Source organism: Haliotis rubra, unplaced genomic scaffold (assembly GCF_003918875.1).
Source record: "Haliotis rubra isolate DU_JTF1 unplaced genomic scaffold, ASM391887v1 Scf709, whole genome shotgun sequence".
NCBI classification, from domain to species: domain Eukaryota; kingdom Metazoa; phylum Mollusca; class Gastropoda; order Lepetellida; family Haliotidae; genus Haliotis; species Haliotis rubra.
The window spans coordinates 449,420-475,483 of record NW_025767423.1 but is presented as its reverse complement, the minus strand read 5'-3'; the positions used below and the strand labels follow the sequence as shown (position 1 = coordinate 475,483).

At 42.1% G+C, this 26,064-nt stretch overlaps 2 protein-coding genes across 6 annotated transcripts in view; one reads left to right on the top strand and one right to left on the bottom strand.

Moving 5' to 3' along the window:
• Positions 1-631: 631 nt before the first annotated feature.
• Positions 632-26,064, top strand: part of LOC124259067 (mRNA export factor GLE1-like) — a 447,176-nt gene continuing 421,743 nt past the window's right edge. For 2 of the 5 annotated variants that reach the window (XM_046693155.1, XM_046693157.1), the window contains exon 1: positions 632-2,217. In XM_046693155.1, the coding sequence (XP_046549111.1) occupies positions 2,146-2,217 (72 nt within the window). In that variant the 5' untranslated portion in view covers positions 632-2,145. The remainder of the gene's footprint in view (positions 2,218-26,064) is intronic. The other 3 variants (XM_046693153.1, XM_046693151.1, XM_046693154.1) reach the window with 2 other exon arrangements.
• Positions 4,732-25,173, bottom strand: LOC124259069 (twinkle mtDNA helicase-like). The gene is made up of 14 exons (XM_046693159.1): positions 24,810-25,173; positions 20,117-21,024; positions 18,691-18,778; positions 17,146-17,296; positions 16,039-16,211; positions 15,236-15,378; positions 13,819-13,963; positions 12,953-13,124; positions 12,455-12,589; positions 12,191-12,264; positions 9,925-10,039; positions 8,144-8,329; positions 6,417-6,545; positions 4,732-5,197 (listed from the first exon to the last, which is right to left on the bottom strand). Exons 2-14 carry the CDS (start codon positions 20,430-20,432, stop codon positions 5,030-5,032), a joined length of 1,995 nt encoding a protein of 664 aa, XP_046549115.1. The 5' UTR covers positions 20,433-21,024; positions 24,810-25,173; the 3' UTR covers positions 4,732-5,029.

The window sequence follows — 26,064 nt, the reverse complement described above, 5'->3', positions numbered from 1 at the left end:
GTATGTCTGTTATTATGAAGAGAAACACAGATTTCCGACAGCCCGCCCATCAGGCAACTGCTGTCAGGAGCTAGTGTGACTGATACCGATGGCTTGTGGGAAATGTTCTGCAGGTTTTGTTATTATTTTCTTAATGTTATATAGATATAAGGACAATTTGGTATTGGTTTTTACTTATTGTAGGGATGCCCTATGTCTTTTATTCTATTCTGTAGCTACAAAAATTGCCATTCAAGACCTAGAAAAACAGGTACCTTACATCAACAGTTATGTGTTGATTGTCAAGTCACTGAAGAAGAAGGAAGAATATCCAAACATAGGTTGGGAAGTGTACTTCAACATAACGGAAGATGGATAATGATACAATAAAGGTTGATGTAGTGGTGGACTGACAATGACATAGTCGAGTAGAGTGAGTGAGTGAGTTTAGTTTTACGCCGCACTCAGCAATATCCCAGCTATATGGCGGAGGTCTGTAAATAATTGAGTCTGGACCAGACAATCCAGTGATCAACAGCATGAGCATCGATCTGCGCAATTGGGAACCGATGACATGTGTCAACCAAGTCAGCGAAACTGACCACCCGATCCCGTTAGTCGCCTTTTACGACAAGCATAGTCGCCTTTTATGGCAAGCACATGGGTTGCTGAAGGCCTATTCTACCCCGGATCTTCACGGGTATAGTCGAGTAGAGATCTGAAGACATGAAGGTCATCTCAGGACATATTTCTCTGTAAACTTGAGAAGCTCTCAAGACACAACTGCCCAGACAAACGTGACAGATGAGGACCTTCTCAAAAGATACAGCGAATGCCATCCCAGCTCTAGAAAAACAGGTACCTTACATCAACAGTAATGTGTGGATTGTTAGTCACTGAAGAAGAAAGAAGAATACCTACACAAAGGTTCAGAAGTGCTCCTAAAAGTTGCAAGGTGGAACCTTTTAGAAGATACATCGAATGCCATCCCAGCTCAAGAAAAACAGGTACCTTACATCAACAGTTATATGTGTGGATTGTTAGTCACTGAAGAAGAAAAAAATACCTACACAAAGGTTCAGAAGTGCTCCTAAAAGTAGCAGAAGATGGAACCTTTTGGAAGATACATCGAATGCCATCCCAGCTCAAGAAAAACAGGTACCTTACAGTTACATGCATGCATTGTCAAGTCACTGAAGAAGAAGAATATCCAAACATAGGTTTAGAAATGTACCATAACATGAGAAGAAGTATGTCTGTTACCATCAAGAGGAACACGGAGATTTCCGACAGCCCGCCCATCAGGCAACTGCTGTCAGGAGCTAGTGTGACTGATACCGATGGCTTGTGGGAAATGTTCTGCAGGTTTTGTTATTATTTTCTTAATGTTATATAGATATAAGGACAATTTGGTATTGGTTTTACTTGTTCTATGTTAAGACTTGTAATTGTAGGGATGCCCTATGTCTTTTATAGCTGGTGAATGGTTTCATGGGGACACTTGTTGCTTCTGATGTAGATGGACGAACTGTCAGGTTGGTGAAATAGTCACAGAGCTGGAAAATGTATCATTTACAGTTTATGACCCTGTAAAACAAATTCTCAATGAGAGAATACAGTTCCCACTTAATTTGGCATTTGCGATAACAATCCATAAGTTGCAAAGACAGACCATCGTAAACATAGGTGTGGACTGCAGAATCGTCTACCAGAATGGACAAGTGGGAGTTGCAGAAGGAAGGAGTGTTGACACGGCCGACGGTGTGTGAAGCACTACATCCTGCTGCAAGAAACACAAACAAGACGTCACAGTCTACGGTCAGCACGGGGGTGGTCAGCATCACGTGCTTACTCAGAGGCTGTGAGAAAATACACACGACAATTGCACAGCCACGCTTCGAGTCGTAAGCAATAAGTGCAGGAAGTAAGTAGTGCTGGGGACTCCCACAAGACAAGACGGGGCAAATTGTAGCAATGTTGTCAGTACACTCAGAGGCTGTGAGAAAATACACACGACAATTGCAGAGCCACGTTTCGAGTCGTAAGCAATAAGTGCAGGAAGTAAGTAGTGCAGGATTAGTTAAAATATATTACATCGTAGAAAGTCCTTGCACTACGCGGGTTGTACCGTGACTCCCACAAGACAAAACGGAGCAAGTTGTGGCAATGTCGTCAATACCAAAAAGATACGAACTCCTGGAAGATACATCGAATGCAATTCCGGCCCTAGAAAAACTGGTCCCTCACGTCAGTTATATGTATGTATGTATTATTATTATTATTATACCTTAGAAGTGTATCTGAACATAGCAGAAGACAGATAACAAAATGTTTGAATTGAAGTCATATAACGTGGGCACCTGTCACAGATATTTGATTAAATCCGAGACCATGGTGGGATATCAGAAATTCCTTGATGAATTCACAACTTTGTATTAAGTGTATTTATGTTTGATAGATGTTTCAGTATGTGAAGTTTATTTTGCTGATTCTGTTTATGTGAATATACACTTGTTTGTGAAACATTCATGTAGATATGCTTGATGTGGTGAACTCTATATTGCCTCTTCAAAAGATGTTACACAGGATTTAAGCTTCCTTTGGAAAGTAAATTAATCTAGCAATATATTAAAATGATTGTTAAATCCCATTATCCTTGGTTTTACTTGTTCTTATGTTAAGACTTGTGATTGTAGAGATGCCCTATGTCTTTTATTCTATTCTGAAGATACAACGAATGCCATTCCAGACCTAGAAGAACAGGTACCTTACATCAACAGTTATATGTGTTGATTGTCAAGTCACTGAAGAAGAAAGAAGAATATCCAAACATAGGTTCAGAAGTGTACTTAAACATAGAAGATGGATAATAGTAGAAGATACAACGAATGCCATCCCAGCTCAAGAAAAACTGGTACCTTATATCAACAGTAATGTGTGCATTGGCAACTCACCGAAATAGAAAGAAAATACCTAAATAAAGGTTCAGAAGTCCTCCTAAAAGTAGCAGAAGATGGATAATGATAAAAGAAGGTTTATGGTCTGATGTACTAACAGTGACATATTCAAGTCTCAGGTTATTAATGGTGTTTTCGGATTTTCACAAGGGTCTATATGTGAGTCCATTATCTTGAGGTCATCAGCAAGAACCCTGGTAGCAGAGAATATTATAACGTCATATCACTGCATATGTTCAAAAGCCTTCAACCTATTGAAGTTGGGTTTCCAATGTCATACCGATGAAACTCAACCACCAACACTGGAGTGTTTCTCGCCAGAATAGAAATGTCAGTTACGTGTAACAGGAAATCTATGCGGGTGAATACTCCTGATGATACAGCCATAATCACTACATCCTCAATGATGTGCAAAGGGAATTTTGGCCCTCTATATATGATAGCATTCGGTAATATCCCTTTGGTTCTCTACTAAAACAAATATATGGGAAAATAATGTGTACATCTGATTCAAATACACATACAGTTTAGTTGCACACAATATCCTCTTCCTCCTGCAGCCTCTTTCAAATTCAGGAAAATATGCTTGTTTGGTTGTTTAACGTCACACTCAGCAATATTCCAGCTATATGGCAGCAGTCTGTAAAGTGAATCTGGACCAGACAATCTAGTGATCAACAGCATGAGCATCGATCTACGCATTTGGTATATGATGACATGTGTTAATCAAGTCAGCGAGTCTGACCACCTGATCCCGTTAGTCGCCTCTTACGACAAGCATGGGTTTATCAACACACATATACTACTCATAAGAACCAGTTTAACACCCAGAATTGTAGACTGTAGTTACTGTGTTGTCACAGACGGGCGGACGGACGCACACACACACACACACACACACACACACACACAGACAGAGAGAGCAATCAGGCAACAATGATGTTACAGGGATCTAGCCACACAAGTCACGAGGACGATATCTGTTCCCTTGGCTGCAGCAAATGGGAGTAAATATTGCTAAATTTGAATTAAACTTTTCCTAAATCGTTATACGATAAAGTTGACTTTTAGTTAATTTCGAACAACCATAAAAGCTTCACTACGTGGTTCATGTTATTAATTCTAATATGCTACTTAGGGACCATCCATAATTTATGGCCAGGGGGGCTGATGATGATTTTTATGGAGGGAGATGTATAATGTGAATGACCCCCCTAAATTTTATGCACAAAGCAAGTGACACCCCCCTCCATGTCATGTACAAATTCAATGACCCCTCATCTCCTTCCCTCTTATCTTCAAGCATAATTTGTAAATAATTATATGTACAAAATTGCTAACCCCCATGTCATAAGTTATGAAAGATTCCTAAGTTTAGGGAAATGTGACGTAATATTAATCTTCCCAATTTGTTTCTTGAATTTAGTTAGAAATTCAAGCTAATCCCAGTGCCATAAGCCAGCTCCTGCATCATACTGGCTCACATCATTCAGCACCATCCAACCAACAACATCGTCTACAGTCAGGTAGACAGGTTGATTTTAGCACTATAATGCTGTTTTGTTTATGGAAACATAAGCACCAAACTCTGAACAAAAAGATCTCGCCTGCAAGATCTGTTTCTTCACACATACACCAGTAACAATATGGCAGTATTATCTTGATGAAAAGCCAATGTCTTTCATTGATAATAGGAACTGTTTTGTGTGTTACCATGGTAAATATAGCTCCTTCCAGACCAGTATAGAATAAACTCTCAAAAACATTCCACAGATGAATGCTAAGTAAACTCATCAAAAAACATGTAACTTGAATAATCAGGTAAAAGAATTTTGATCTAAATAGAGAACAGTTCCAGCCCTGCCATTAATGATGTGAAACAGCAAATCTCAATTTTTGCTCCACACAGATGATAAATGCTGCTTATAAAAAATACAAACTGGCATTCACCGTCGTCGGCATTCACCGACATCTATAATGCTTAGTATCTAGCAAACAATCAACCATAGTATTCTTATTCTACAAACAGAAACAGTCACAGACACTCTTCAAAGTTCAAACTCATGCAATAAGACCTAATCTCGCCTGAAGGATCAGTTGCTCTGCACATTTTCTCCAGCCTCAGTTTTTTCGTTCTCCGCTTCCTCTGTCTTCCTCCCTTCCTGCTTCTTGGGTTTGTCTCTCACAGCAAAACTCAAAGATTCCTTGTCGAACTTCAGCAGCATAATCCCCAACTCGCCATCAAACCGGTTCTTGGTAACCTGCCGCACAGGTGGGATTTGGAGTGAGTGAGTGAGTATGGTTTACATCACTTGTAGTAATACTGCTGGAATATGGCGGTGGACACCAGAAATGGACTTTACACGTGGGGAATTGAACCTTGGTGAGGAGTGAATGCCTTACCTACTTGGCTTCCCCACAGCCCCCACAGAATTCAGAAGACAGTATTCACTTGGTTGAGTGAGTAAGTGAGTTAAGTTTTACGCCGCACTAAGCAATATTCCAGCTATATGGCGGCAGTCTGTAAATAATAGAGTCTGGATCAGAAAATCCAGTGATCAACAGCATGAGAATCAATCTGCGCAATTGGGAACCAATAACATGTGGCAACCAAGTCAGCGAGCCTGACCACCCGAACCCGTTATTCGCCTCTTACGACATGCCCTTTTGTGGCAAGCATGGGTTGCTGAAGACCTTTTTTACCTCGGATCTTCACGGGTCCACTTGGTTGAGGGAGTTAGTAAGGGTAGAAGAATATGAGTGTTGACTGATTGATTGCGTTAGTATTATAGACATTAGGTCTGTATCGATGCATCGATGGATTGCACTCGTTCAGTCCCGATAGCAATGAATTGATGTCAAAAAAGTATAATTGTCTTCTGTTGATAAATGTGCAGTGCATAATACAGGATGTTTGGGTGCAGACTTCATTGAGTTTGTTTTCAAGTGTTTTTACTTGATCTGGTTTCAAGTTTGTCAGTTTTTAAAAGAAACTGAAACTACTTCAACTTGTTTTTTATCGCACATAAACTATACATTTTTGGGAAATAACTTCATATGAGACACATCGCTATCGCTATAGAATATTGCTATCACAATATTTGCAATCAATGCAAAGCACACGAAATATGGCCTCCCACATGCTGCTCAGTAGGAAACTACACAGGCTTTGTTGAGGCTGGCAAACACTTGAACCATTGAGCCATCAGGGAGAGTCCCAGCCAAGCCTGAAGTTCAGGACCATCAACATGATAGCAAATAACAAGTGGCGCAAGACCAAACCGATAATTTTGTTATCTTGGGAGTGTTTTAAGACACTTTTAGCACCACTCCAGCAACATCAGGGACAAGGGACACCAGACATGGGCTTCACTTATACGAAGAGCGAATGCTTTAACCACTAGGCTAGCCCACCGCCCCGTACAGACGTAAGTCTGGCACTGGGAGACAGTTCCGCATGTTGTTGACCTGTTCTCTCACCTGGACATATTTCCTGCCCCGCAGTGAGCTCAGTCGTTTGTCTTGCAGCAGCAGCACATTGTCAGCCTCTTGGGAAGCCTTGGCACTGCCGAATATTGACGCCGTGGTCAGCTCATCAGTCTCCTTCTCCTGGAGTACAGAGGGTGGGAGTCATGAGGTGAGGGAGGAGTCAGTGAGGTGAGAGAGGGGGTGAGTGAGGGGGTGAGTCGGTGAGGTGAGGGAGGGAGGAGTCGGTGAGGTGAGGTGAGGGAGGAGTCGGTGAGGTGAGGGAGGGAGGAGTGAGGTGAGGTCGAGGGAGGGAGGAGTCGGTGAGGTGAGGGAGGGAGTCAGTAAGGTGAGGGAGAAGTCAGTGAGGGGGTGAGTCGGCGAGTGAGGGCAGAGACAGTGAGACGACAAGACTGAGGGGTGAGTGAGGGGGTGAGTCGGCGAGTGATGGGGTGAGTCGGCGAGTGAGGGGGTGAGTCGGCCAGTGAGGGCAGAGACAGTGAGATGACAAGACTGAGGGGTGAGTGAGTGAAGGGGTGAGATAAATAAATTGCTCTCGTTCTCACAGTAAACAAGCACTTGACATAATCCCCCGCCGCAAATTATCAAATCAAACTTGAAGAGTAATGAAAGTGAAGGTCGTAGTTTAAGATGAAGTTGATGTCAACATAAACATGAGCAGTGAACCTCTCTTGATGTCCTGCTGTGGCTGTTCAAACACACAAATACTTTCAACACTCACTTTGACCTGGACATGAATGTCATGGTGTATAAATATGCAAAAAAAATAGTAATAAAGAAATTGCTGATCAAAAAACATTCAAGTGAAGTCTTGAAAGTCTATGAAAAAAATTCAGTGAACCATTCTTGAGTGAGCAAGCAAGTTTTACGTCACACTCAGCAATATTCCAGCTATATAGCTGCGGTCTGTAAATAATCGAGTCTGGAAGAGACAATCCAGTGATCAACAGCATGAGCATCGATCTGTGCAATTGGGAACTGATGACATCAGACAACCAAGCCAGCAAGTCTGACCACCCGATCCTGTAAGTCGCCTCTTACGACAAGCACGAGTTACTGAAGGACATTCACGGGTTGAAACGTTCTTGATATATCATATCTTTCTGAAAATCTTAACATGCTGAAATCTTCAAAGTGTCGCCATGACCTTGAAACTTATGTGAAGGTCACCAAAATCGCCTGGGCCCTGCGCATTCCCTAGACTGACTGACTGAGTTTGGTTTTAAGCCGCTTTTAGCAATATTCCAGCAACATCACGGCGGGGGACACCAGAAATGGGCTTCACACATTGTACCCATGTGGGGATTCGAACCCGGGTCTTTGGCGTGACGAGCCAACGCTTTAACCACTAGGCTACCCCACCGCCCCTGCATTCCCTAGATGAAGCTTGGTGTCAAATATGAAGAAAATCCAGTGAGTGGTTCTTGAGATATCTAGCTGACAAGGATAAAGTCCCTTGTGACCTTGAAATGAATGTCAAGGTCACAAACCTGACTGGGATATTTTGCATATCGTGATGAACCTAGGTACTGTAAGTATGAATAGAATCTAGTCTATGGTTCTTAAGATATTCCAATTTGTACGTAAGGACGGACAGATGGACGGACGAAGCCTCATACTATATTACGCTAAAAGCATGGCGGGGGATAACAAGAGTATTCAACTTATCGGGCAAGGTAATATTATCTGGGACTCAGATCCCTTATTTGGAGAAAACCCACCTTTCTAGGATGAATAACAAGGGACACGTGACAGTTCATGGTGGTGGCAAAGCGTCTGAAGGCCGAAATGATCATGTCTTGTCTTGTGAAGCGATCCGTCATGTCACCGTTGACGCCCATCATGAACTGCAGGTTGTCGACGATGATGTGGGTGATGTCGTGGACATACACAGCATGTGACATCGTCTAGGGATAGCAGACAGGGCACTGAGTGCGAGAAACTACATATCGAATATCCAAATGGATATTTTTAGACTTATGTGAGAAAAATACTTTGTTTCCCGAAGATTCTTTAAAGTCAACATTGTTCAGATCCAAACCAGTGTCAGTTTGATTAACCTATTATCAGTATTTTACATTAAACATAAATAAATACTCGGAACGGTAGAGAGGTTCTACAGCAGGTTTCGTGACCCTGAGTTATTAAGTACAGTCATCCCTCGCAATAACGCTCTTTTCGATACCGCGGATTCGGTTAAACCGCGGGGTAATCCGTGGCTCCCATAAAAATGTTACCCCTTGATCACATATTCATGTCATCGAAAATAGCACATCAACAAATCCGCTGTTGAGCTCTCGTTAATCACGTTGTAAACTAGTGAAATTCAGTGCGGATTGCAATTAACAGTGTTTATCATATATATCCACGGTATTTCAGATGCTTAAACCATGCAAGGCTTTTCTCAATAAAATAGATGAACAGCGAAACATCATAATAACTTTATCATAAAGACATGACATCAGCCAAGTACTTACGTTTGCTGATGAAACACACCGTGTTATTGCACGGGTAAACACTGCCATCCAAGAATGTATGATGTCAGAAAACATTATATTTGATAAAATTCAATCCCATTTTCATTCATTAAAACTGTTTACAATAACAACGGAGAAACCGTGAGTGAAATGGCATTACCTGATTCCATACAACGTCTGCTTACCACATTTGTGAGGGTCCGTTTTTCGCGCCTACCGCAATAGCACCAATTCCACATTTTTCTCAGTAATCACGAACAGATTCAGCCTTGTCATCCATTGACCCCAAGACCCACGTTATTGACTCATTGAAGTCATATTTGACAATTAATTGCCAACATTTTCTTTTTACAATCGAAGTGGCACGTACCGCGGGAAGTCAGCAGTGACTTGTCAAACTGTCTCCTACGTAAAATGTATCCAGCCAGGTAACCCAAAGTGCTTAGCAATGCTAATTATTATGTTAAATATGTTCGTAGAAAACATGCATTATACTTACACAATAGCAATATATAAGATCTCTGTTAGAATATCTGCTTGACATATAATTATTCTGATAATGGAATAGAAATTCTTTGATGTTTTATTTTAACTGAATCAAAGGTACATTGGCCCCAAACATCAATCTGTGCACAGCTGATAGCTATTTCTGGCTTAGTTGAATAACAGGTAGCATGACAGGAACAACAATTGAATTATCATGTCTTGTGATGTTTGATTGCAAGTTTCATGTACATACATCTATTTTCATTTACAAAGTTTTAGGTTTTTTTCACCTCCAACAATACGATATAGTTTTGACTGGGCACAATACACGAAATAGCAGTTTTGTTATGTCCATGGAAAATATGATTTTACTTGGCCTTTGTTCCGCGTTATGTAATCGTTACTATAACGCGGGTGTCTAAATAACGCCGGGGGTCATCCATGCACCCCAAGACCTGTGTTGTGGCGAGGGATGACTGTACTTAATCATTATTCTTCCTGAAGAATCCACTGAGATTATACGCGGGTCAAGTGCCCACCTCTATGACTCTCTTGATGCTCTCCTGGCCATGGAAGGTCATGAAGAACATGGGAAGCTCCTCGAACCGATTTGCCCACTGGTCAAACTCGTGGAGGTTCTTGGACAGATTCTTCCTGTAACAGACAGAATACTAGTGAAAACAGATTAACTGTCAACCCATCAATACAGAGTACCTGTCAATACAGAGCCCATCAACACAGAGCACCTGTCAATACAGAGCCCATCAACACAGAGCACCTGTCAATACAGAGCCCATCAACACAGAGCACCTGTCAATACAGAGCCCATCAACACAAGAATACCTGTCAATACAGAGCCCATCAACACGGAGCAACTGTCAATACAGAGCCCATCAACACAGAGCACCTGTCAATACAGAGCCCATCAACACAGAGCACCTGTCAATACAGAGCCCATCAACACAAGAATACCTGTCAATACAGAGCCCATCAACACGGAGCACCTGTCAATACAGAGCCCATCAACACAGAGCAACTGTCAATACAGAGCCCATCAACACAGAGCAACTGTCAATACAGAGCCCATCAACACAGAGCACCTGTCAATACAGAGCCCATCAACACAGAGCACCTGTCAATACAGAGCCCATCAACACAAGAATACCTGTCAATACAGAGCCCATCAACACAGAGCAACTGTCAATACAGAGCCCATCAACACAGAGCAACTGTCAATACAGAGCCCATCAACACAGAGCACCTGTCAATACAGAGCCCATCAACACAGAGCACCTGTCAAGACAGAGCCCATCAACACAGAGCACCTGTCAATACAGAGCCCATCAACACAGAGTACCTGTCAATACAGAGCTCATCAACACAGAGCACCTGTCAATACAGAGCCCATCAACACGGAGCAACTGTCAATACAGAGCCCATCAACACAGAGCACCTGTCAATACAGAGCCCATCAATACAGAGTACCTGTCAATACAGAGCCCATCAACACAGAGCACCAGTCAAGACAGAGACCATCAACACAAGAAGACCTGTCAGTACAGAGCCCATCAACAGAGCACCTGTCAATACAGAGCCCATCAACACGGAGCACCTGTCAATACAGAGCCCATCAACACAGAGCACCTGTCAAGACAGAGCCCATCAACACGGAGCACTTGTCAATACAGAGCCCATCAACACAGAGCACCTGTCAATACAGAGCCCATCAACACGGAGCACCTGTCAATACAGAGCCCATCAACACAGAGCACCTGTCAATACAGAGCCCATCAACACAGAGCACCTGTCAATACAGAGCCCATCAACACAGAGCAACTGTCAATACAGAGCCCATCAACACAGAGCAACTGTCAATACAGAGCCCATCAACACAGAGCAACTGTCAATACAGAGCCCATCAACACAGAGCATCTGTCAACACAGAGCAACTGTCAACACAGAGCCCATCAACACAGAGCACCTGTCAACACAGAGCCCATCAACACAGAGCATCTGTCAATACAGAGCCCATCAACACAGAGCACCTGTCAACACAGAGCCCATCAACACAGAGCAACTGTCAATACAGAGCCCATCAACACAGAGCAACTGTCAAGACAGAGCCCATCAACACAGAGCAACTGTCAATACAGAGCCCATCAACACAGAGCAACTGTCAACACAGAGCCCATCAACACAGAGCAACTGTCAACACAGAGCCCATCAACACAGAGCAACTGTCAACACAGAGCTCATCAACACGGAGCACCTGTCAATACAGAGCCCATCAACACGGAGCAACTGTCAGTACAGAGCCCATCAACACAGAGCACCTGTCAATACAGAGCCCATCAACACGGAGCAACTGTCAACACAGAGCTCATCAACACGGAGCACCTGTCAATACAGAGCCCATCAACACAGAGCAACTGTCAATACAGAGCTCATAGCAACTGTCAATACAGAGCCCATCAACACAGAGCAACTGTCAACACAGAGCCCATCAACACAGAGCACCTGTCAATACAGAGCCCATCAACACAGAGCAACTGTCAATACAGAGCCCATCAACACAAGAGCACCTGTCAATACAGAGCCCATCAACACAGAGCACCTGTCAATACAGAGCCCATCAACACAGAGCACCTGTCAATACAGAGCCCATCAACACAGAGCACCTGTCAATACAGAGCCCATCAACACAGAGCACATGTCAATACAGAGCCCATCAACACAGAGCACCTGTCAACACAGAGGGTTGAACCACTAGGCTACCCCACAGATCAACAGACCTAATGAACTTACATTGCAAACTGGGTCAGCATCATCTTGCCAAGTCGAACATTGTTGATTTCAAAGCTTCCCCACAGCGTGTTCACCTGTAAGAGAGACAGCACCAAGTTCACACCAATACACCAAAACACATGTTATACAACAAAAAACACAAACACAACTCAAATATATTTCAAACTGTTCACATTTGAATGGAATTGTTACTCGGTTACTATCTAGATACCACATCTAGTCAATACTTCATATGCAGTAACACTGTCAGAGATGTCAACCAACCCCTTGCATGCAGAGGTCGAGGGAGTAGTCACTCATGAACGTAGTCTTCCCTGACCCCGTGGGGCCGGTGAACACGGTCAGTTCCCCCCGGCGATGCCCCTTCAGCAGACGGTTTAAGGCCGGGTAGCGGCGCCACTGGAACAGACGACATATATGTAAATGAATGTGTCTAGACAGGTACTCTGTGTTCACTACTGTTGTGTCTTGACATACATAGCATTGCCAGAGGAGACTTTTAATTAAAGAATAACGATAAGAATACTCAAGCCATATTTAATTTTGACAATTCCTTTTCACAGGGATTTTCCTTCTTTCAATAAAATTGATAACCCACAAAAGTCATTATGTGAACCATTTTGTATGTTAATGATGATAAACATGTTAATATGTTATGTCTGCGCTCCATGTGAATCCAGTCTACCATTATTGACAGTTCATTAACACTTCACTTCATATACACGGAGTGGTGATACAGGGAATATTGCATGTCTTGCTGACCTTGACCCCTGCAACCTGTTCCACGTGGGCCAGCTCGGAGAAGACTTCCTGTCTGAGTTGGGGGAAGGACACAATGGATTTGTGGCTGAGTGGCTTCGCCTTCGACAAGATGGATTTCAGTCGCAGTTCTTGATTTAAAGCTCGGAATGGGCTGGGATCTTCTGCAGTAGGTCTTTGATTAAAGAAATACAATCTCAATTCCTGATTTTTCACTACACCCTTTTAAAATTGTTGTTAGCATGTGTAAAACCATACATGGTGATATTCCAGCTAAACAACAACGTCTGTACACAATCCAGTCTGAACCAAACAATCCAATGATCAACATTGTTAGTAATGATCACATTGGGGCATGTAGATATTTGGTCACCTCTTACCATCACAATAGGGACAAGCTTTAACCTGGAATTCCTGAGGGGTCACCAGTGAAGATCCGGGCTCGAACTGATCTTCAGTAACCCATGCTTGTCGTAAGAGGTGACTAACGTGATCAGGTGGTCAGACTCGCTGACTTGTTTGACACATGTCATCGTATCCCAATTGTGTAGATCAATGTTCATGTGTTGATCACTGGATTGTCTGGTCCAAACTCGATTATTTACAAACACTGCCATTAAACTGGAATATCGCTGATTGCAGCATAAAACTCACTCCTGTGGGTAACATTTCAATAGTGTCTGTACAATATACATGCATGAGGCGATTATTTACAGACCACTGCCATATAGCTGGAATACTGCTGACTGCAGCGGTAAAAATCACTCACTCCTGTGGGGGGACATTTCAAAAGTGTCTGTACAGTATACATGCATGAGGCATGATTGTGAATCATCACAGCTCTACTGACCAGTGTCCAGGAATCTCACCTGATGATGTAGCATCTCTTGTTGTTGAGCTTGTTGGCAAACTGCTTTGCCCCCTCCCACGCACGGATATCATCTCCGAACCAGAGCAGGATCTTCTTGAACCTCTCAAGCGAGGGCAGAACCTGTAACAGGGAATTAGGGAAAACTTGGGAGAATTGGGGTTTAATTTTTGTTTCAGTTCAAGTACAGCCATATTACAGCTTAATGGAAATGTACAGAGCCATTCCGTAGTGAAGGACACCTAGGACGTCACACATTTTGCGATTAAAAAATTGTTTTTCGTCTTTTGCACACCTTACGATCCATAAAACATTGTGGTGTGACAATGTACACACGTAGTGATGATGTCAACACGTATTGTACGCAGGACAATAATGGGATTAAAAATTGCTTGGTGATGAGTTGGTGGTGGGCAGCGAGGATGTAATATTCTTGGTGTCTGTTACTCTCCTGTCTACCATATCACTGGCGTCCCCCTTTAATCCCCCATAGCTTATTCTGTTTGTGTAACAATTGCCTTCTGTAAACATCCTCCGGCCTTGTACATCAACCTCATTAATTGTGCAATATCAATCACTAACTGTTCAAACTCTACTATGTATATATAGCCTTGCGTACAGTATTGTACATCACTTGCTTGATAACGATGTTAGTAGCCACACCCGAAACGTTGCTCCTATTGATAATAAAGAAGTTGTACAGAGCTGTTCCATAGTGCAGTTGTATATCCATAGAACTCTTCTTGTGGTTCTTAATCAGTCAATAGTAACAAAAATATCGATGACACAATGCCATCTGAGTCAAATGTAACATATGCTATATTTGGAATAACACTTTCTTAGTAAAGTACAAATTCTAGTACTTTTTTTAGTTGAGCCCCATCTGGGATTCAAACTCACACCCTCAGAGTCAGGCACCTAATCGCCAGCACACAAAGTCAGCCTGCTTAGTAAACTTACTCAATGACACAATACTTAGGTGAGTAAAATGACTGAAATACGCACATATTTGAAAGCAGTGGGTAAGGGAAAATGAAATACCCACTCAACATTCATAATACCCACTCCCCAAAAATACAGTGGGTACAGTACCCACACGAGCTAAATCTTATCTGGAGCTCTGTGAGTACACAAACGAGCTAAATCTTATCTGTGTGTCTGATGTAACAAGTCATGCAGAGAGAAACGTATTAGTTCCAGCCATTTTACTTTCCAATTCAAACACACGATGACCGCTATAAGATGTTGGAGTGTTTATTGGTACCCACACCTGTTACTAAACAGCACCAGCCATTGTTGACATGCTCCTGTGCAGGTTGTAACACCCTGGCGAAATGACACACTGAACTCACATTCATATCAAACTAACATTCCACATTTGACCAGTTCCATTTGTTACTCACCTCTTGAGCTAACACTGTGTATCCCCCGGGGCAGTGACACTGCCGGTACCTTGGTTTCCTGATAAACTGCCATGGCATTCAGCTCACTGGTTGTCATGACAACCTCTTTGGTATCGGCGCCTATAGTGTTCCAGCCAAACAAACCAAGGGGGCCAGTTCTAGAAGGAAGGGTATACAAGTTTCAATATAATACACTGTGGTTTAACATCACAAGACAATGGAAGATACTGGATTTATATCACGAGCAGCTGTCCAGCTTAGTGACGCCAGTGACAAATCACGCAAAAATTATTTCCAGTTTAATTCACCTACCAGTGTATTTTAGCTAACTTAACCTATAAATGCATTCATGATTATCATAATTTCTACATACTTTTTTACCAGCATTGTAATGAGCAAATCGTCAGCCACGTAACAAAGCTTAAAGAAAGTTTAAATCACAGTGACCAGTAACTGCAAATAAAATTGGTACTGTTGACCAACATTGACCTGGGAACTCTAGAAATTCAAATTTTTCTAAAGAGACACTTTGCATATTTTCTGTCAGTTATAAACAGTTCAAATTTGTAGAAAAATTGAAGCATTGAGAACTGGTGACTGACATTTTGATACAGATTCTTGTACGGTTGTCAAATATTCCTGCTTGGCGCCGTTCCACTCATAAAACAAAACACGTTGTTGTCCATAAAGCTTGTCCATATCGTACTTCCAAACTTCCAAAAATGCTACTCAAAGAAATGAAATAGACACAGTGTTGCAAAAACATAACTAACAACATATAGTGAGACTCCAATACCACTGGTCACTCTCGAACCTACCTGGGGACTGATACCTCGCGGAGAGTCTTGGCGCCGTCTGTTTCGGCATGTTTACAAATAATCTTCTTGAAGCCCAGCACCTCCCCATGCAGGTTGTGGTAGGGGAACACCAGACATCTTGCGGCAGGATTATACTGCACTCCAAATTTCTCAAATGTCGACTGGGTGATTCTCTGCAAAGAAAATTGGAAACTGAAACAGTCATCACATAACATGGCCGACACCATGCTATTAACATTCCTGGTCTCTGGTTTCAACATGGAGACTGGACTGAAATCTTATAACCCAGTCTGATGTATGTACATTGTTTCGGTAAATACGGGAAATGTTGAACTCTATGAAACAAAGTAATAACTGTGCTAATTTGAAGAATTAACTCCCCTATAGTCCGTTTGGCTCAAAAGCGGACCGATACAGCCAGGTGTTCGAGAACGGATGGAGACGGCACAGCACAGGTTAATGAATCAGTAACTTTGTCTGTGAACGTGCTTCTCGAACACCTGGCTGTCCCTTTCTCTGCACTCCTCCCTCGTAACAAACAGTGAACTGTGTCAATATTTTAATGATAGTTTGTTATACAATTTTTTTATTTTTAGGACAAAAATTCTGCAAAAACCTCACAGAGTGGGTATGATGTTTTGATTATGATCAGCGTTTCATTGAGTATGTTATGTTTATTAGTTTTCGAGTTAGACTGCAATTCATCGGTCCGCTTTTGAGCCAAACAGACTGTACCTGATGCTCCACAAAATTGGAGTTACCTCCCCTACTTGATGCTCCACAAATACTGGTGTTACCTCCCCTACCTGACCCTACTCAACACTGGTGTTACCTCCCCTACCTGACAACAAAAATACTGGAGTTGTCTCCCCTACCTGATGCTCCCCAATACTGGTGTTACCTCCCCTACCTGACTCAACAATACTGGAGAGGCGTCCCCTACAAGTCTCCACTTTACGCAGGGTCACAACAGGGTTGCATCTCCTAACTTAGGATGCACTCACTGCTGAGTTGTCTCCCCTGTCTCAGACAACTGGGGCAGTTCCCCCAACCAAAAGTGCAGCAGTCACCCTCCCTGCTAGTCCACCCCGAGAGTCATAACCCTACCTGGCAATCCAGGTCTCCGCGGAGTTGCTCCACTTGGTCTTCCGTGAGTCCTTTAATTGGCGTGGTTTCCGACCAAGTCTCCATCACACGAGACAAATCTTTCTTGAGATGTTGGACACTGTCGATATCCTTGAAACACTCGTACGTCTTCCTGTAGAACACAGCATGATGGGATTACTTGGAGGAGGAGGATGGGATTCAAAGCCTGTGGTACATATTGAAGCACTCGTATGTCTTCCTGTAGAACACAGCATGATGGGATTACTTGGAGGAGGATGGGATTCAAAGCCTGTGGTACATTAGCCGCAAGAACTATCAAGATTTCTGATCTCCCTTCTCAGCAATGATCCAGAAATTCCATGGTTGGTGACACGAGACAGGCTTCACACATACTGTACCAATTGGGAATTCGCCCGTGGTCCTACACAAGATGAGTGAACGCTCTAACCACGAGGATAAGTCACTAACCCCCTCAGTCTTCTCAGTGAGCATTATCTTATTACGTCACACTCAAACAGCAAAAAGGGATTGTGCCAAACAGATTTGCTTAATGTGATCACACTGTTCCATTCACACAAATAATGCTGGGTAAACAGCGAGCTGAAACCAGCTTGTTCACCTCGGACTAGACCCTGACACACAGATAATGCTGGGTAAACAGCGAGCTGAAACCAACTCGTTCACCTCGGACTAGACCCTGTCACACAAATAATGCTGGGTAAACAGCGAGCTGAAACCAAATCATTCACCTCGGACCAGACCCTGTCACATAATTACCCTGGTCCACAAAACTGGAGCCATGGTTTTGATGACAATTCTAAGGGAGGGAGGTGTGTGAGTGTGTGTGCATGTGTGAGATATCAATTTTTAAACACATGAACTAGGGTGGGCCAGCAATTTAAAGGCACCTGCTTAACATTATGAGGGGGGGAGGTAATTGATTTTGTACATGACATGGATGGGGGCGGGGGTGTTCAACATACTTTGAACATAAATTTGGGGGGGGGGGGCATTCAGATTGTACATGCTCCTCCATAAAAATCATCATTATCCCCCACACACACACACACATCACCACCACCATCCCTAGACATCCAATTTAAGGCCTGTAATGGAGATCCCATGGCCATTGCATGTTTAGATAGTAGGCCCTATTGATACAGGTGTACATGGAGTGTGATGTATCAGATGGCCAAGCACCCCTCCCCCATTACCCCACTGACCTCAAACTTGACTAGACTTACAGTAAAGCACCCATGTCTGACCTCAATTATACGTACTGTGAAGAACCTGGTTAGATTTGGTCTTCAACAACCCATGCTTGTCGTAAGAGGCGACTAACGGGATCGGGTGCTCAGGTTTACCGACTTAGTTGACACATGTCATTGTATCCTAATTGTGTAGGTCAATGTTTATGCTGTTGATCAATGGATTGTCTCGCCCAGACTTCATTATTTACAGACCGCCACCATTTGGCTGGAATATTGCTGAGTGCGGCGTTAAACAACAAACCATGTAATACTCAGTATACTGTATGTGACTTACCTCTTCTTCAAGTTGGCTGTGAGTGAAATATTATCCTTTAGTTCGTGCCAGCCTCCCAGCTTCCAACACGACCCACACAGGAAGTGACCTGGCAACAAACTCAAGTTGGGCATTACCATGGTTACAAAACAGTTGTGATCAATATATCAGTTGTACAACACAACAGTATACAAGCAGTGTTTCTGTTCTGTGGTAATAACATACGATATATCACTAAAACACAACATGGTATTTAAGACAGTGGTAGTAACTACCATGAATAACTGAAATAATACCCAGTGGCCTGTTTCACAAAGCCATCACTGGGAAGAAACCTTTCAAAATTTCCCAGAAGACCACAATACCAGTGAGTGGACATCAGTTAGTGGCACGAGAGACATAATTTGGGCAAGCATTTGGGATGATGACCCATATAAAATTAAAACATCACAACAATTATGTCATTTCAATTTTCCCGTGAAAATGAACCTTAGAATGAACCTTCAGTAACCCATGCTGTCTTAAGAGGCACAGGGGTGGAAATAACCCATTGCCCAACGCCAGAGTCCAGTGTTTTTTTCTGTCGGGCAAGCAAATTTGTATATCACACTGTACCGGGTGTCCAGTTGATATTCCAATGTTAATTTTGTTGTTTATTGAAAAAATCAACAAGAAAACGGACGGCATAGTGGAAACATTATCAGGGCAAGTGATTTTACATGTGCCACTGTACCGGAGTACACAAGCAATTTTAAAGTTATTTCCACCCGAGGCAACTAACAGGATCTGGTGGTCAGACTCGCTGACTTGGTTGACACGTCATCGGTTCCCAATTTCGCAGATTGATGCTCATGCTGTTGATCACTGGATTGATTATTTACAGACCGCCGTCATATAGCTGGAATATTGCTGAGTGCGATGTAAAACTAAACTCACTCATTTCAATTTATTGTTTAATAAATCATCAAACATCTGAATGTCTGTAAATTACTTAAAATCTGTAAATGGATTTCTTGAACACAATAATGATTGCAAAAAATAGGTCCGGTTCATTTGTCCTGGATCCACTAACTGTTATCCAGATGGTGATTTTTTGCTATGCTCACTGTCATTCAATTTCAAAACTGCCATGCCTATGACAATCTGTGAGATTAAGAATGCCAGTTTAATAGGGTGCAAAAAATAGATTTTGAATCATTAGATTTATCGCATTTTCTATTAAATGAATTATGGCAAACATTATTTAATAGTCTGTTTGCAGTGAAAACATACCGATGAATGTCACTATAAGCAAAAGAGTAAATCGAATAAAGTGAAATTAAGATTGCGAATTCTCATACTTTCACCTAGCAAATTGAACATATAAATCTCAGAATTTTATTCAACTTAGGAAAACAGTTGTTTAACAAACGATCATAGTTTCACTATCTACAGTAAGTAAACCTACCAGTTGTCATATTAACATAGAGTTTATCTGCTGCACACGTCACTTTCTTCTTGGTTAACCTTGGACAGGTTGTGATGAAACACGTAAAGCCTTGTTCAAACTTCATGTCTCTCTCTGCCAAAAACTTCTGAATCTCGGATGTAGTCACAACCTCCTCTTCGAAAAAAGTTAATGTTCTTTGTAAAATGACGACACTGAACATTATGAGGTGAGCGGTGGGTCGGTGATGAACGGCTCCATGCACAACGCCCTTGCCTTGTAACTGCACTAAAGCTTGTTCCAGAATTGTGACAACAAATTTGAGGAAGACTAGCATGACACAAACTCTGACATGTTGAAATATTTCTCAAAGGCACTGAACATATATGAGGTATCAACCGTGACATTAAGGAGGTAGAATGGCAAGGGGGTTTCAGGAAAAATAAGGAAAGCATCGGTTTCTTTGAAGAAATTCGGGCAGGTGCAGATCTTTTCACCTTCACACATTCACACTGACAATGCAAACGTCCATCAATTTCATGGGCACCTGTTGCTGGATTTGTGTCCAATTTGTGATTAAAACGACCGATATTTTCACAAGACATGTTTGAATTCACACATTTTGACCAAATTCCTGCTTCATGCGATGTCAAGGAAGAGCCATCACTTCTACTGAGATGACTTGGATATTCAGTCAGCATTCGTTGTTTAAAAAATATGTGTTTATGATCATACAAATCACACAATAGTGTCTTATACACGTAACTTGTTTGTCGGTGTTTTATGCATGTGTTTTCGCTGGAACTCAAGTAAACACATGTCCCTGTCAAATATTTCTTGATACATGCTGTGTAGGCAACTGTCAGGCATGACATCGTGGTTTGCTGGTCAAGTTTCCATGTCAACTAGAACAGCTGACCAAGGAGTTCCTGGAAACAGTACAAAAACAGAAACATCAGTATTACTTGCGCTGAAGGGGTCGTTTGTCGGCACAGGTACATACCCCAGGTATGGTTCTGTATACAGATATGTACCCTAAACAAAGTCAAAATACAGAAACGTACCCGGTACCCTAAAAGGCGGACGAGCCCCATATTCCACAGTCCAAAACCCAAACCGCATGTAGTTGTTCCCGTTCAACTGATTGCGATAGGTATCCATATGCATCGCAAAATATCTGTTACTGTGTATTCTCATTACTTACCTAACGCAATCAAAAGTATCTAATACAACAGCATGACAGTTCCGATCAAGAATACGACGCAATGGGAATGGAATCGTCCTAGGGTACGTTTCTGTATTCGCATTATGGCCAGGGTACATATCTGAATATAGAAACGTATAGTTTGGCACGAAATGCATGTGGACCTGGATTTTTGTAAATATCTCTTCATCCAATGACCCAATCGATCTCAAACTGTGCAAGTGGATGTTTTGTCAGACAACATAATCACATTGTAAATCACCGATTTTATGCATTTGTATTAGAGAATCTGTCTATGTAACTGTCAACAAAATAAACAGCAGAACGCAGACGGCTTGCAGAGGAAGGGAGCCAATGACCTGTAACAGCGGCAGTGTTGGGTCATAAAGGTCAACATTCGTCAATGTAGGTCAGCTATGCACGTGACAGGTATGAAGAGGTGGCACAGGTCGTGAATGGGGTAAGGTGGGTGCCAACTGTTAACCATCATACGGAGTTTGCTTTTCTGAGTTGTTCAACATGAACCACAAAACCCATTAGTGAGAATTATTCTGTAGGTTAAAATCTTTAAATTTGTAATGTTAATGTCATATTTTGTTTATGCAGTACCTAAGTGGAAATGCATTTAAAGAACACAGAAAGTATATTTAAACTAAATCATTAATCGGACCACCTATGGTTAGAACTCAACAACTGTTAAAGCCCCGTTCCCTCGGACACAAGCACACACAATCATGCACACTCATGGAAGAAAAGATAGAATGAAGACAAAAGTGTTATGTTTTGATGTCGTTCACATTCCAAACTAAGCAATGCATTTCTAATAGCTTTAAGCATATAGATAGTTAATATTTATATTTTCATGATAATTTTATGTGAAATGAGCGTTTCATGTTACACTATAAGTCGTTGGAATTAGCCAGTGCTGTCATTGTTAAAAGAAGTTATATTTCTTTGAGCATATCAGGCTGGATACTATTATTATCTGTAAATATAATAACAGAATTAAACTTCATCAAGTTCACTCCATTCTTCCACAGAGGAGTCATCAGTGTCCAGACGAATGACAACTGGATTAACTGTTTGTTCCTTCAAGCCATCTTTGAGCCAGTACGCTTTCTCCACCTTCTTGACATGTTCAACACATGCATGCCAGCGTGCAATGTCAATGTCACATATAGCAGTGTTGACAATGTGCTTGACATCATTCAACTTGAATGATTGATTTTTCCAGGCCACTGTACTTTTAAGGTCTCCCCAGATAAGTTCGACTGGATTGAGATCACAGTGGTACGGCAGTAATCTCAAGAGTGAGTGAGTGAGTTTAGTTTTACGCCGCACTCAGCAATATTCCAGCTATATGGCAGCGGTCTGTAAATAATCGAGTCTGGACCAGACAATCCAGTGATCAACAGCATGAGCATCGATCAGCGCAATTGGGAACCGATGACATGTGTCAACCAAGTCAGCGAGCCTGACCACCCGATCCCGTTAGTCGCTTTTTACGACAAGCAGTCGCCTTTTATGACAAGAATGGGTTGCTGAAGACCTATTCTACCCCGGAAGTAATCTCAAGACCGTATGGCCATGTTGGCGTAGCATGTTGTCAATGTTATATGTGGGTGGAGGTTTGTTAGGTTTAATCAAAGAGTACAACTGTGGTTTAGTGGCCTTAACTGAAAATTGTATATTGTTATTTGTTAGCCATTGCTGCATATCTGACTTCTTTGTATTGGAAGTTGGGCACCTATTGTTTGGATCTCGAACACTGTGATAGGGAGCATTGTCCATGACAAGAAGACTTTTGTAAGGCAGAGCTGGCAACAATTGTTCCTCAACATACTGTGTGAAAACCGTTGAGTTCATTTCTGTATGATAGTCCCTACCATCTGTGCTCTTTGACCGAAATACCAGATCACACCCAGGCAGGAATCCACGGTGGGAACCAGCATGAAGAACGATTAAACGTTCACCTTTGCCTGTTGGTATTTTAATACCATCACTGGGATCAGTGGGTAGCCACTGTCTGGCAGCAGAATGGTTTGCATTGACCCAGGTCCCATCCAGATATATAGGTTCGAGCCCATCCTCTCTTGCCTGCTTAATTTCTCTCAGATAGTTAAACCTTATTTTCACAATATCAGATCTCTCACACATTACAAGTTTCTGGTTTGCTAACTTCTTGTACTTGTATCCAAATTTGAGCAGTAGTTTGCTTAGCATAAACCTAGAAACATTAATGTCGTGATCCTCTGCAAGGATGTGTTTTAACTTTCTTGTGGACGTGTTCATTTCTAGCAAATAGCCGGCGAATGACATCTCTGATGACCCTGAGGTCAAAAGAATCTAACTTTGGATGCCTACCTTTTTGTACAAGGTTTTGTTTATTGGCTGTTGGTTTATTTTTCACAATTTTTAGCACGATGTTCTTTTTCATGCCAAGAGCAAAAGTCGTACGTTTCATGTAATCCGACACCTTATAAATCGGTTTGCTACGTTTGCTCTCTTTTCAAAAAAAATTCAACACATTTCTAATTGAACGTTTAGCATCATCTGAATAAGCTTTCATGATGACAGCTAGAAGTAGTCAATGTGAATGATCCAAACGGTCTATCACTGTGCAGTGCACAGGTAACTATCATGAACTGCACATGCATTTACCTTTATGACCCATCACTGCTGCTGCTACAGGTCATTGGCTCCCTCCCCCTGCAAGCCGTCTGCGTTCTGCTGTTTATTTTGTTGACAGTTACATAGACAGATTCTTTAATACAAATGCATAAAATCGGTGATTTACAATGTGATTAGGTTGTCTGACAAAACATCCACTTGCACAGTTTGAGATCGATTGGGTCATTGGATGAAGAGATATTTACACAAAAAACCAGGTCCACATGCATTTCATGCCAAACTATAGTTGGTGGAATGAACGATTTACCCACTACTGCACTGACGCTTAGTCTCAGAAAATATATTATTTTGATAAACCAAATACATTCAATTTGTAACTTTAACTATTTTAAAATTGATTTGATTTACAAATGTGATTAGGTTGTCTGACAAAACATCCACTTGCACAGTTTCAGATCGATTGGATCATTGGATGATGAGATATTTACAAAAAAACGGGTCCACATGCATTTCATGCCAAACTATACCTGGGGAACATATCTGTAGTACCCGTGCCGACAACGACCCTTTCAGCATTACTTGCAAATATCTAAATCTCTGAGCAGCTTCAAGTAGATTCGTTCTATAAATAGTATTCTTCGTAAAGAGTTGGGTGTCGAGAGTTTCAAGCTAGAAAAACTACAATACCAATTGCAAACAATCATAAATTTCGTGAATTTATAAAATAACGGGGCAGGTGCCATCACTTAAATTGTCCGCTCCAAGCGCATTGTGAGCTGCGGACATGGCTGTCTATTCATGACTGCATCAGCAAAAAGAAAACGTGGAAATCACGTGACTCTTGAAATGTCATGAAATATATGCATTTGGTCAACTTACGTCTGTTGATTTCAAACTAATCTGTAGCAACGAGTGTAGGGAATAGAGGTTCATCTGCATTTTTTTACCATGTGCTTCTCGCAGTGTTCTGCATCTGATCAAGGGCCCCCAATCCCGCCAGTCTGCACGCGAGACTGGCAGGGAGGTAACTCTCCCACGATTTACTTTCATGGAGACCACACTGGAAAATGCCATTTGTTTGTTGTTTGCTGCACTCAGCAATATTCCACCTAAATTGGTGGTGTCCGAAATAGTCTGTTGCATGGATACAATACAATCCATCTGTGAAAACCAGCTTTCTGAATGCCCTTCTACAAGGGCCGCTGATCCAGAGCAAATTCCCAGACACCGACGGTTGCTTAGCTTTTCCTCCACGACTACCCGGATGATATCCCAGCTTGACTGGGTTCCGCATTCGCCACCACTCGCCCCTTTCGCCCCTTTCCGTAACCTCCCGAATAGCGTTTACGGAAAGGGGCGAGTGGTGACGAATGGAATGAAGATAATCAGGTTACGGAAAGCCACGAGTAGTTACGAATGGAAGCTGAACACCCCACCCCGGCGATGACTTAGCGTAACACGTGACCGGACTTCTCTTGTTTGTAAATAAACGCACATATTTGTAAATCAAAAGAGACTGGCCTAATGCAAGCTTTTCGGTGCGCTCTTTATAATGGTTTACATTGTCATATATGCGTCTATACAACTGCGACAATAATGTTGATACGACAATAATACATATTAATATCTAAAAGTGGCAATCGTTTGCTCCCCGTGCAGTGGAGCGTAAATGACAGCACGTGGAACCGCACAACCTATGTAAACAAAGAATCGTTACGCAAATCAAAATAGTGTAAGACGTTTGAGAATATTTTCTCAGCGAAACTAAACCTTCTATCGAAGATGTTTATGTAAATGTGTAGACCCGCCATAAATAAAAGATCTAAGAAATATGTATGTATATATATTGAACGGCCTGTGCAATCGTCACATCTCTCTGGCCTGTGGCGACACATGTCATCGGTTCCCAATTGCGCAGATCGATGCTCATGCTGTTGATCACTGGATTGTCTGGTCCAGACTCGATTATTTACAGACCGCCGCCATATAGCTGGAATATTGCTGAGTGCGGCGTAAAACTAAACTCACTCACTCACTCACTCTGGCCTGTGGCAGAGGTACTATGCTGGTAGCAGGGAACTCTGGGTTGGTGAGTGGTTGAACACATCAACCCCAGCTCCGCACAAAAACGTCA

Coding starts and splice junctions, on each gene's coding strand:
- LOC124259069 (XM_046693159.1), bottom strand. CDS start 20,432: ATGCTAGTCTTCCTCAAATTTGTTGTCACAATTCTGGAACAAGCTTTA. Junction 16,212..17,145: donor GCGGAGACCTGGATTGCCAG/GTAGGGTTATGA, acceptor TTTTCTTTGCAG/AGAATCACCCAGTCGACATT. Junction 5,198..6,416: donor GGGGCAGGAAATATGTCCAG/GTGAGAGAACAG, acceptor CCTGTGCGGCAG/GTTACCAAGAACCGGTTTGA.